Source organism: Zymoseptoria tritici, chromosome 3 (assembly GCF_000219625.1).
Source record: "Zymoseptoria tritici IPO323 chromosome 3, whole genome shotgun sequence".
Lineage (NCBI taxonomy): Eukaryota > Fungi > Ascomycota > Dothideomycetes > Mycosphaerellales > Mycosphaerellaceae > Zymoseptoria > Zymoseptoria tritici.
This window is the reverse complement of record NC_018216.1, coordinates 2,762,623-2,775,256: the sequence shown is the minus strand read 5'-3', so window position 1 is coordinate 2,775,256 and position 12,634 is coordinate 2,762,623. Positions and strand designations below refer to the sequence as shown.

At 54.0% G+C, this 12,634-nt stretch overlaps 5 protein-coding genes across 5 annotated transcripts; 2 read left to right on the top strand and 3 right to left on the bottom strand.

Annotated features, from left to right (window-relative positions):
* Window positions 1-18: 18 nt before the first annotated feature.
* On the bottom strand, window positions 19-1,945 carry MYCGRDRAFT_37907 (putative major facilitator superfamily transporter; the record flags this gene model as incomplete). Its single annotated transcript, XM_003853972.1, has 7 exons — window positions 19-439; window positions 502-609; window positions 660-856; window positions 913-1,230; window positions 1,325-1,382; window positions 1,435-1,723; window positions 1,789-1,945. The coding sequence occupies 7 exons, from the start codon at window positions 1,943-1,945 to the stop codon at window positions 19-21; spliced, it is 1,548 nt and encodes a 515-aa protein (XP_003854020.1).
* A 1,427-nt stretch (window positions 1,946-3,372) lies between these two features.
* On the bottom strand, window positions 3,373-4,459 carry MYCGRDRAFT_39509 (uncharacterized protein; the record flags this gene model as incomplete). Its single annotated transcript, XM_003853971.1, has 4 exons — window positions 3,373-3,549; window positions 3,580-3,711; window positions 3,764-3,951; window positions 3,991-4,459. Coding segments are annotated over 4 exons (966 nt in total), but the record flags the coding sequence as incomplete, so codon positions are not given.
* A 1,092-nt stretch (window positions 4,460-5,551) lies between these two features.
* Window positions 5,552-6,339, top strand: MYCGRDRAFT_92006 (uncharacterized protein; the record flags this gene model as incomplete). The annotated part of the gene is made up of 2 exons (XM_003854216.1): window positions 5,552-5,741; window positions 5,795-6,339. 2 exons carry the CDS (start codon window positions 5,552-5,554, stop codon window positions 6,337-6,339), a joined length of 735 nt encoding a protein of 244 aa, XP_003854264.1.
* Window positions 6,340-7,773: 1,434 nt separating this feature from the next.
* Window positions 7,774-8,050, bottom strand: MYCGRDRAFT_103884 (uncharacterized protein; the record flags this gene model as incomplete). Its single annotated transcript, XM_003853970.1, has 1 exon — window positions 7,774-8,050. The coding sequence occupies one exon, from the start codon at window positions 7,965-7,967 to the stop codon at window positions 7,776-7,778; it is 192 nt and encodes a 63-aa protein (XP_003854018.1).
* A 1,034-nt stretch (window positions 8,051-9,084) lies between these two features.
* On the top strand, window positions 9,085-11,994 carry MYCGRDRAFT_108796 (uncharacterized protein; the record flags this gene model as incomplete). Its single annotated transcript, XM_003854217.1, has 1 exon — window positions 9,085-11,994. One exon carries the CDS (start codon window positions 9,085-9,087, stop codon window positions 11,992-11,994), a length of 2,910 nt encoding a protein of 969 aa, XP_003854265.1.
* Window positions 11,995-12,634: the final 640 nt, after the last annotated feature.

The window sequence follows — 12,634 nt, the reverse complement described above, 5'->3', positions numbered from 1 at the left end:
CGCTCGTCTTCGCTCCGTCTACCTCACCACGGTTGGCACATCGGCGGCGACAGCGGCAGGCGGAGGCCCCGCAGCGACTGGCAAAGGCTGCACTTGCAAGTTATCGTACGCATCGATCTCACTTTGCGAAGCCTCCTTTACCAAGCTATCGTCTCTGTGCTTCCTGCGCAGCCGAATCTCGTCAATCTTCCTCACGATCGACAGTGCGCATCCGAAAATGAGCACGGCCATGGCAACGAGGAAAGCACGACGATATCTCGGGCTGTCATCCTCTCTGTACAACTGTGCTCCGTAGATTCCAGCGATGTTTGCGCCCATGATCACCATGGCCATGGCTAAAGCGCGTTCCTCGGAGTCGGTGCAGGTCAAGGACATCCAGGTGATGTTGAGTGGGTGCGAGAACGTGCCGAAGATTTGTGTCCAGACGACACCGAAGTATCTGCAGAGTATGTCAGTAAATGGGCGGATAGTACTGGCCATACTCGGGAAGGTGGGACATACTTTGCGCCTTGGGTCGACGGGCCTGTGAGCTCAGTGAAGCCACGGTTGAAGGCGTAACCAAGAATGACCATACTCAGACCAGCGATGACGGTCTCGCCGCGACGATTGCTGGGATGAACGTCAGCACGGTCAGTCGCCCGTCGATGTTATGAGCTTACTATCGGTCTGAGAACCAGCTGAAAGAGAAGGACACTGGAATCTGAATGAAGAGACCCACGGCAGCTAGAGCATTGGCGGATAGACCCTTGAAGCCCATGGCCCGCACAATCGATGGAGCGTAGGTGTCAAATCCACGCTGTGGTCCGTTGTTGGCCAGCGTGATGAGGAAGTGCACCCACATGCGCCAGTTGGAAAACTGTGTTCACGGTGTCAGCGATCGCCACCCCAATGACATTCCGACGGTCATCTCACCGTCTTCTTGAATGCAGTCAACCCAATCCTCGACTTCTTCTTGCCCTTGGCCGGCTCATCGCGCAGCACACGAGTCCTCAGAATGTAAATCTCGCGCTCGGTGAAGATCTGCACTTTCGGCAAGAAGGTACTGTGTGGGTTCTTGAAGGAGTCGGGCAGAAAGAAGCCGAAGATGAGACCGGAAAGGCAGGTGAACCCACCCATGAGGGCGAAGAGCCAAAACCAGCCGGGTTTGCCGCCAACACCTCGCATGTGTAGGATACCGTATGCCAGGAGTTTGGCCGATGCCTGCCCAAATTGGTTACCGAAATAGAAGAACTGAACGCGCAACGAGAGGTTAGCCATGGGCCAAACAAGAGGGAACGCCTACGAGACCCGCGGGACCGCGAGACTGTTCGGGAAGATGCATTACCATGACCCTTTTCGCAGTTTCCTTTCGGGTGTACCAAGTCGACAAGGTCCAGAGACCGCTACACACACTAGTCAGCGATCGTTCCTCTCAAGATGTCCGACTCTCTTTACCCAGGAATGAAGCCAGACTCGGTGATACCAAGCAGGAATCTAGTCGCGATAAAGGAGCCATAATTGCTCATAAAGGCCTGGAATGTTGAGACCGTGCCGAACAGGAAGAGTTGAAGCGTCAACCACTTTCCGGGACCGACTCGATAGAGGACCATGTTGCTTGGGATCTCAAAAAGAACGATTCCGAGAGACAGCATCTGCTGACCGACATTGAACTGATCTTGAGTGATGCCGACATCTTCGAAGAAATTGTCCGTGAGGGCATTCGCGATGTTTCCTCTGTCAAGCTCTGTGTTGATGGGAGTGGTCAGCCGAGTGAGCCTTCGTAGTCGAGTTCCAGCGAAGTGATCTTACGCAGGCAGAAGAATCCAAGAGTCAGAATAGGCATGATGAGGAGATCCAACTTCCACTTTGCCTTTCTCTCCTCCTCAACACTCCAATCGCGGCTGGTTTCGATTTCACTGGGAGGAGTGGAATACTCTCCAGCTCCGGTGGGTATTTTCTCGTCCATCGTGAACTTGGTGGAGGGTGGAACGAGATCTCGCTTGCGACTGAATGAGGTCGACGGAGGCGGCACACTTGCAATAATGAGAAGGACTGCACTCTTAATGGACGAGGTGTTCACTCTGTTTGATGGGCAATGCCAGTTATCGCCAAGTGACATTGCACCATCGCCGCATCACTCTTTGTACGTCGAGTCCGGGTATCTAGATCCAAAGCGCGCCGCCACGCCCCTTGGCCATGAGTATGGCGGAAGGCTTCTTCGACAAGCCATGATCGAATATTCCAAAGGTCGATACGCACAACGTGGGAAGATCGTGTGGGAATGCCTTGGCCCAACTTGGCTGAAAGTCTTTGGATCGAATAGCATGAGACCTCGATAGAACGTAGTACTCCAGAATTGCCATAGATTTTGTGCCCAGAGAGCTTGGCTTCATGGTGACATGGACTGGTCCTAGCACGCCATAGTTTGCCAAGTCGGACATGTGTTTACGAGCTGCTTCTCAGTCCTTTGATGAAGCGAAGTAAACATTGTCGAAGATCTCGTGCATTGCATCGGCATGGCCGCGATCTATAGTCGCAGCTTGGGTGGTTGATATGTCGACACCCATCTCGAATGCCATTCGCAAAGCCAGTTCTTGGCACGTGCTTCACTTTTCGCGGTGGGAAAGGGACGCCTTCGTTGCAACCTGTCGTGGGTAGAGAATGAGGTGCGCTGATAAGCCATCGATTGATCATCGACTTATGTAATCGAAAATCTCTCCTTGTCTTTACGACTTCCCGGAAATGGTTCGTTCAGATAACGGCCTCGGGAGCAAATCTTGTAAAGGTCGGTCAATGTCACGCTCCTCGCATAGATTTGACAGTCTCCTGAAGCACGGGGTACGATTCTCGAGGCATACTTTGCATTTATACTTCAGCCAGAGTCTGTATCAGGAGCATGACGGTCTCGTTCTACCGCTCGCTCGCCTCGCCATAAGGCCAAGCTTGGCCAGATGCTGCGGAAGGCTTTACGGCAAGCTGTATACTCCAGGTCGATCGAAGCTCTGTGTAGTATCGATGAAGAGACATGCCGTGAGATCTGACCCTGTACCGCATCATGTTCGCCAGCGAGGATCACAATCCGTTCGCCGACCAGACATAGAACTTCCTTGGCAAAGCCTGGGAGATGCGTCCGGATCGACCGTCCAGTCCTGGCGCCCTGTCTGCCATCTCCGACATTATCGTGCCAGAGAGGCGGCTAGCTTGGTGCCTTGCATTCAGCTTTGATTGCGCACGAGCTCGACTGGATGCATTGATTGGCCGATAGATGGGCTGCAGGTTTTGGCGGAGTCGGTGTTCCAACGTACTTCGAGATGGTCAGAGGACCCGAGGTATTGACAAGTGATATACACGTCTCCATCAGGTAGTATACACACCGCGAACATGCCCTATCGTCTATCGCGCCGAGAGCATATTCCGAATCGCCATCCAGTACTTCTTCGACACTCGCTCCTCAATCTCCTCCTTGACAAGCCACTCGTACTCAGTGTCTCCGAGCTCATTCAATTTGAGATCTGTCTGTCCTGCGAATATGCGAACCTTCATGAAAAAGACTTTCTCGCCAAATTCCTGCTGTTCCTTCTCACTGGTCGTTGCAGATACGAGGCGGTTGGGCAGGATTTTCGAAAGGATCGGTGCTGCGAATTTGTTCATGTAGTAGCCGATCGGGTGGTTACCTACAACCCATGTGTTCATGTTGATGCCACCGGCTTGAAGGAGCACACGTTCAGCAGCCTGGAACCAAGTTAGTCTCCATGCGTGGAACAAGGGCAGCCATCATTCTTACCTGATGCAGACCTTCTCGAGCATATAATCGATCTTGAGGGAATCTCCAATGTCCATGCTTGTTCTTGACAAGCAGGTATAGATTCCGGTCGAGCCTCCGGTTCAGACTCTTTGTGTTGTTCTCCTCGTCGTCCCTCGTCCTTCTTGAAAGAGGTCTATCGATTGACACTTCTCCGACGGGTTTCCTGACTCCTTCGCTTGACGACTCCTTTCCGCTGACAGTTCGACCTTTGGTCTCCTCGTCGCCTACTGGTTCAGCATCGATGATGTCCTTTCCTTCCGCATCCCTGATCAACTTTTCCACAATGTCCTCCGGCTCGCTTAATGTACTTCCGGCCAACACCTCATCATTCCATCCCTCGTCGCTGTATGCGTTGTATACACCAACATCTCGCGCTGCTGTCTTCCGAACGGCCGCTTTCCGCTTCCACTCAATATCGGCTGGTGTATCTTTTTTGATGTAGAAGTATCGTGTGAAGGGAAGAGCTAATCGCTCGTTAAGGCGTTTCTGATACAGAAAGAAGGCCTTCTCGAAGGACGTCAATTCTCGCGTGAGGACTGGTGGGCGAGAGACCACGGTGCCACACACTAGACGGAAGGCTTTCTTGGGGCCTGTAGCCTGTGCTGGTGTGTTGGAAGATTGATGTGAGTCCTCGGCAGGTTTTTCGGCGACGGCCGCTGCAGCGGAAGCATGTCGTCGTGATGGGGCATTTGCTATGCGGTATCGACAGGAGATGCACACTGTGTCGCGTGAGAGGACTGAAAGCTCGAGGTCAGCACGAATAAGTCTCTCTGACTTCGCCTTTCATCGTACCATTGGCAGCTGCCACACGCTTCACACTCTTCTGTCCAGCGTTCATATTGTCGTCCGTTGATGCCGAATCAAATCACCACTTCCTTCACTCAATCATCGATGCCAGTACCTTGGTGCAGTCCGTCTCCGTCTTGAACATTTCGCCGCGGGAGACGGCTGCGCCCGCGCGCTAGTGAACGTCCACTGCCCTACTTTTTGCTTCGACTTCTCTTCTTCTCTTCTCTTCTCTCGCCAGGCACAAATCCTTATCATCAATTGCGCTCGTTCTCCGTGGCCTTTTGATCATTTACAGCGTGCCCAGAGCGACCACGGCAGACTTTTTCGCTAGGAGCACCTTCATACCTTCAAGGGGAGCCCTTAGATAGATCCTGCTTCCAACCTTACCTACGAGAATTGATCTGCACGGCACCACAAACACTACGCAATCAGGCAATGGATCACCAAGAAACGTCGTCGGAACGATGCTGATACACGGAGTCTCCTGTGAAAGCAATCTATCCGAGGTGCATTCTGGACAGCGATATATCCTTCGAGCAGACATGCGAGCTGCCCGACTAGAGTGCTGTGTCTTCGCTGGGGGAAAGGCTGTAGTCGGCTGCCGTTGACGCTGCTTCTCACTGGACTTGTAAAGCTGTGAGAAGTTCTGGAAATGCTGTCTCCAAACCTGGCCGAGTAGTCCTTTGTCTACTTGCCGTCGACAAATTGCACTAATTTTGGACAGAATCATGCTAGTCAAAGACAAGGAATGCTTTGTCTTTGACCGTCTCTCCCGTAAGAAATCTTCGAGACGTCTCCGTGTGTCTCGCCGCACTACATAGAATCATCGTCCTCTTCCTTCAATACATCCATTCACTTTTCTATTCACGGAGTCTTCTGGAAAGACCATTCAACGCCATTATCATCTTCTTCCTTTTGACAATTACTACTAGACGCCCTTCGTTCCTTGCAAACAAATACAAAACAATGAGGATGAACATGTACAGCTTCAGCACCCAGCGCAATACCTATCGAATTTACACCGAATACGCTGACTTGGGTTGCCGGGTGCGACAGTCCTTGTCCCGCACCGCGACGAACAAACAACTGCGGACTGATCGCATCGGGAGCCGCCACGCTAGGTGGAAGGCAAGAACAGACTTGGACTATAACCTCGCGCTTGATATGCGTAAGCTGAACAGAACTTCACTGCTTTCATCGCAGCCACTGACCAGCTCACAGGCGATGAGAACAACTACGCTCGCGCCGTCGCCCTCTGGGAGACGAACCCTCGCAGTCAACTCCGTGACCCATACGCCAACGTGGTCGGCTGGTACATGGGCAAGATCGACAAGCAATCCTGGATCGGCCGTCCAGTCTCGGCTCATCGACGAATACGTCCAGCAAAGCTCATGCCTAGAGGTAAAAGCGTCCGCCATGATGCGTACTTCAAAGTCAAAGCCGAGCGCGAGGCGAGCGAGGCAGGCGAAGGAGATATTCTCACGGCTGCCGACGATGGCTGGCTGCGTGGGAAAGCAAACGTACCTGGGACGGAGTTCGCGACGGCTGCCAGGCGGCGAGATCAGCAGATTGAGTTGGAGAGGATTCTTGCGAGCCTGAAACATGCCGGCGCACTACCTACCTCTGGAGCGTGGGCAGATGGAGCGGGCCGAGCTGAAGCAAGCAAAGTGCGAGACAGCAAAGGATCTGCCGTGGTTCGCTCTGCAGGCGCCTTGCTAACACCATTGGACACGTCTGACGAATCTGGAGGCGAGCGCTATAGCTGATGCTGGTCACGGTGATCCGATGAATGAAGTCGCAACCAGAGCGCAGTGTCGTGTTGCCATCGTTCGCATGGAGTTCTCAATCAAGATGATTGAACAGTTTGATAGCTCGAGTCAGACATTCAGCGAAAAGATCTTTAACCAACCTCCCACGAAATCTCAGTTTGAGCCTACATTATGCGATTGTAGTACTCTCATGGAGGACTAGGAGAATAGTTACCGAATTACTCAGCGCTAGCAATGTCTAGAAGTACTTGCTGTGAACATAAGGGAGCACACGTGACACGTTCCAAGTAGATTGGCAGCATTGCCCGACCCTCGCTGATTGTTGCCAACTTTGAGTCAACGATACATCTACAGAACCGATCTATGATAAGACTTGTGCTCTTACGGCCGTTGTTGTGGGATTGTTCATCGTCAGACGACTGTCCAGCTTGTACGTCAATTGAACTTCCCAGAGTTTACCATCAAGGTATCGGGAGGCTACTGAAGGATTAGCACTGTCCACAGCTGTTGAAAGACGCCCCTCACTTCGAAGACCATGGGGTCATTTACGCCGAACACTTGTATTCACAGAATGCGTGTTCTTGACAGTACAAGCCGGTTTCTTCGCGATGTCCTGCGCCTTCTTGTCCGCTTTTTGGTCTTTTGTGAACTGGGCGCCCATGCCTTGCAGTAGCTCTAGGGTTCTAAAAGCAGCATCGTCAGCCAAGGATATGCTTGTGAAGCTCAGAGTAATGACCTCGGATCGTGCCCCTTTTTCTCGAGCGAAGAGTTCTTGGAAGGCATTGTAACGGCCATCGTGATTGATGTGACAGGAATTCGAGCTGTCGGAGGACGCGTGCCAACTAGTATGCTGGCTTCTCCTCCAGTGGGACATGGTGCTCTTATATGTAAGGACTGCTGACCTGTTCTTCGAGCCTAGTTGACGTACTTCAAGGATTTGAAGCTACGCTGCAGTGGTCACCCAGCTCAAGTAGTGTTGCGCCGACGGACCTCCGCCGGTGGTCACGCAAAGGCCAGCTCTCATTTACTTTCAAGATACATGGCACGTTGCTCATAAGCTCGGAACTCTGCTTGCTTTACCATAGTTTCATCGTTATTGGAAGGTGACGATGGAGGTGCCGGCGAGCACATTCAGGAATTCTTGCTCATTCCGAGGCAGCACAGAGGAAGGCAGTTGGCTGTCTCGCCTCCAGAAGAACGAGTCTCGAGACACAGTACTCCCCAGGCAAAATGAAAGATTCCGTCGATCGCTTGTCCATGGGTGCTCCGCAACGTCAGGAACGGGAACCTCGCCGTCGCTTATCGAAACATGCCAGGTGATGAGACGATAACTGTGACGCTGTCAGTGACAAATGTCGGAAGTCATGTCCCCGTGCGGGACTTTCACAGCAATATGACTCAAATCTGACGATAGTTGTGCAAGCAAACACAACTCAATGTGCCCGGATGGGGAGCCCGGGAGTGGCGGAACATTGTGCCTCGTTCGGACTTGAAGGTCCATCCGCCCACAATGCAGTGTACTGCAAGCGATTGGAGGTCCTGAAGTCAGGTAATGAGCCCGATAAGCTTGGCTTTGGCGAAGCAGAAAAGCAGACTCTTTCACGCCATACGCAAACTAGCAACATGTCGGAGTCAAGCCCCAGGAAGCTGGGTCCACAAGTGCCAGTAGGTCATGAGGCCGACATGGTTACCCTTTGATTGCGCGAACGATGGATCAAAGCGAACGAACCGCGGTACCGTTGTCGAAGCCGTATTGAGTACCACGGGCTTGGGTATGATGACGAGACTCCGGGCTGCCGCTCCAGCGACCAGTATCATGCACGCCACTTTTTGAGTATGGCCTCCTGCGTGCATTGGAGATCACAAGGCAGCCGGCCGAGTATTTGTGGCTGGTGGTGATGAGGCGGCTGGTGCAGTGCTACACAACTCGTGAAAGTCCGCACGCACGTTGCTTTACGGCTGGCCATGGAGCCTGCTTCTGCAGCGGGGAGAACGATTCCACCGCGTGATTCCGGAAACATACCGGTTCCTGGCATCGGCAGCCAGCCGCAGGCGCACGATCGTGGCGATGGCGGACGTCACTCCACTTCCCGTACAGGGCTGAGCTGTGCCGCAAGGACTTTGTACTTTGGTATCGTGGCTCAGCCTGATCCGGGCGAAACGTAGCCACGAATACAAGCTGACACAAGTACCTTGCATGATCGAGATGCAACCTCCTGATTGACTGTTGGCCAGATAACTCCGAACAGAGCTCAGTTTGTCGGAGTCCTTCCCGATGCGTCACGACAGAGCAAATCGCACAGCACATGTTGGCGATCAGGGACCGAGTCTGTCCGAACGTTCGAGTTGGCACAAGGACAAGGACCTGGCAGGGACGATATTCCAAATTGCAGGCTCTATTATCCTGAGAGAGACCTCGTGCGACATAGCCATGGAATCACGGGAGCGTGACATCGCTTGGGAGTCTTGCGAAACTCAGAACATGAAGCATGGCGTGAGCGTGGGCGGAGATCGTATGATCGACATGTCGTCGGCCAACAACTAGTGCGGCCAGAGCGGTGTAAGTGAATGAAGGCGAGGAAGACTCGCATGTAACTCTGGACAGGAGGAGAGGAGAGGTCATTCGGAGCTCTCTCCGACCCAGGGTCTCGGGTCGGAAGCTGCATCGCTTAGTCAGCACTCGACGACATCACGATTGCCCGCCGCACCTCCAGCGAGGTACAAACGTTACGTTGGCACGCAATGGGCACACTGACGGGCGGAGATCCAGTCCTGGACTCTTACTGCCGCCACAAACTACCGTCCAGCTGTCGCTTGTCCTCAATAGGTGAGTGTTGCGCCTGCTACGATGAGCGAGGGCATTCGGCATCATACAGCACGTACATCGACGGCGTTGGATTCGTACTTCGTGGGACAAGATGGCAAAGATATTGCTGGTTTTGCAAAGAGTTCTGGCAGAATCGAGTGGAAGCCTCGGGTCTTCGCACGGCCCAAACCAGAATACCGGAAGTACCAGATTGTACCGACTTCCTCAATCGCTGGTATGAGTTCCACCAAGGCCACAGAATAGTCAAAAGAGATGACGGAAGCGAAGAGCGAGTTGCCGTGCTGGGAGAGGACTTCAAAGACGTTCCACCAGGCTGTTTACCGCGAACGTTGGAGGAACTGCGTGCTGGAAGAGAACGCAGCGAAATGGAAGAAAGAGAACGAGAGCAAGCTCGAGAGCAACAGACGGATGAACAACCCATTGAGTCAGGGCCCACACTTGATCAGACTCTGGACCAGCTTTTCGAGGCTGCAGCTGCTGAGGAGAGGCCAGCTCGCCGTAGTGGCGCTTCGCCGACGGAACAACAGGACTCCGCAGCCCACATGCAACCTCAGAACAATAATGTCCACGCACAATCCATGGTAGCCGCTGGATCTCGTAATCGTGAATATCAGGCTCGCCGAGTGGCGGCTTTGCGTCGGGAGCTGCACAGGATGCGCAGTGGCATCGAACGTGTGGTCTCTGGGCTGCGTGATCTCGGCGAGGGTGTGCCAGACCACACGGAAGCTTCACACCAGCTGTCAGATCTCGGACGTACCCTCGACAGTATTGCAGGAGTACCCTCGCACGAAGAGGCGCAACGAGCAATTGATAGCGTCAACACGCTGGCCAGCAACATTCCGATGACACAGAACGATCGCACTCTTACAAGCATTCAGAGCCGAGTCGACGAGGCCAGACAGCATGTCGAGGAAGCCCGCAGAAGCCGGGATCAAGCCGCAGGAGAGTTGGATCTCGCTGAGCAGGAGCTTCGCCACTCACAGTCGCGGTTGCGGCAGGTACAGAACGAGCAGCGAACAACGGAGAATTACATGCGCACGTTTGGCACCCGAGAGGAAGTCGTTGCCCAAGGCGAGAACTATGAATCTCCGATTGGCGGCATGTTCGACAGAGCAATTGAGCGCTTCCGCGCCGCAGAAGAAGTGCGGAGAGAAGAGCGTACTTTAAGACAGGTACTCACAGATGAAGCAAGGTCTGGAGGCGAGACAGCTGTTGCGCGATTGATGGAGTTGGAACAGCAAGAGAGGGATGTTTGGGGCGTGCCACGGCCGCTTGGAGCTGACGGCCGCAGCGCCGCGCGGTCTCGACAAGAGGCCACTGGCAATATGATTGGCATCTACCCACGGTCTGGCTTGAGTTCCAGAGAAGAGGGACATGAGCTGGAAGAGTATTATTCGCTACTCCTGCAACGTCAGGAGCGGGTTTCTGCGCCAGAGGAAGAGACATCGGCAGATGTTGCAAACGGCCTTGCCGCCAGCGACTCGCCCATGACTCCCCGGGGAAATGGCAGACACCAGCGGGACTCCTCGCTTGCGATCAATGGGGCACCGGAAACAGAGCCTGGTCCGGCTGATGAGCCACTTGCGAGAAATTCGAGAGACATCTTAGCGGACACTGCAGTCGTTGCTGGACCACCGGGACAGCAATTGGACGATGATCCGACGAACAACAACGACCGCGGACTGGACGCCGTCTTCGTCCTATCTGCCTTGTCATATCCGGACGGTCTGCGCAGCGTTGTCCTGGAACTACCAGCGGTCCAGGAGCTTGACTCAATTACGGTGGCATATCTCCTCATTCAACTTGAGACGAACAGCTTGGACACGTCGTCTCGCGAGTCTATCGAGAACATCATGTCCAACACGTCCCTGATCTGGGGTGTCGGTCTACCAGCAGAGAGGAACCGCCGCAGACGCGAGCGAGGAGAGCAGATCACTTTCACGTCGGACGCATTTGATTTAATTTCATCTGGGCTCATCATAGTGCATGACGTCGAGGTCATGGCGGAGGCCTTTCAAATGAGTGCGCAATTACGGCGGATGTCGGGCCTGAGTGCACCGGAGCAGCTTGCGATGTTGTACAGACTTCAGCGAGGCGATCGAAGCGAGCCTGATCGACGGATTCTTTTATCGATGCTCGGGCACGAGCCTACTTTCGAAGTCGCACGGCACATCCATGAGCAAGATCCAAATGATCTCACGATCGATGAAAGTAGTCGGCGTGCTACCCTGGATGATGAGAGACGAGAGGCCGCTCGCCAAGGGGACAACTCCAGATCTGAGCTCGATACGCAACGAAGGGCCACGATGAACGTAGCTGTTGCTGCTGGGCGGATGGCTATGAATGCAGGCCCCACGGCTCTTCTCGAACAGATGGCGAGCCGCGATGCCGAGACCCGTGCAGCCTATGAACGGCTTCAACAGAATGGTTTCGTCCCGGCGGAGACGATGTCAAGTCGTCGATTCCGAGACTCGCTCAGAGACGTCTCACGTCCCATGACCAACGACGGTCGGCCTGCTGTGACCTTATCCGAGTCAGACGTAGAGTCAGACGGCGAGAGTCGTGGACTGGATGCGAAGGACTCTGGTAGACCGGAGCAGCCCATGACAGACGAGCAGATGACGCTGAAGCTCGAATGTCAAGTCTGCTACTCCCAGCTTGCAACAATTGCGATGCTTCCCTGCGGTCATCTAACAATGTGCCAATGGTGCAGTGATCAGCACTCTCCGACTATGGCGCATGACAGGACGAGACCGAGAACACATGCAGCTTGTCCTGTGTGCAGGAAGAGCATCAGGCAGAAGGTGAAGGTGTTCCGGTCGTGAGGGTGATGTTGACTGCCAACACGGGTAATATGAGGCCGGTCTAGATTCTCTGGCCCTTGCTTATTCCAGCTCACGCAAATACAGGGACTCGTCCTTTCCGACCATTCTATCTCTGTTATACCAATTTTAGCCGTGAATATCGGGCGTAAACAGCGCGTCCTCAAGAATCACATGCAGCAGCCGTGTCTGACGGCATCTTCCTCATCATCCCACGCTCCGCCACATCTTGTTGTCCGAAACTCCGGGACAATTGCCTTGCATTCGCTACTGCATGCGGTCGCATTTATTATCCAGTCTCCTGCGGGGAGCTCGGGCCGGCGCTTGGGGCTGCGAAGTGCCAGAGCCTCGCGGCATCTGTGTCATTATTCCCGGTGACCGCGTCCGGCAATCATGTCCCGACTGTCGGCTCAGTTCCCGGCGTCTGTCTTCCATGTCGGCCCCATTCCTTCCACCCGTTGCCCTCGCTCGTTCGGCTGTGCTTATGCACATTCGATAGGCGAGAGTGCCAGGCTCCGTGGTTGGTCACTTCGATGCCCCCTCCGCAGCATCCTTTGTCTTGCTTAAGGATCACGGTCGCACCGACGATTCATGGTCGTACTGGGATATATCACTACGCTGCACGGCAACTTGGCTATGCATC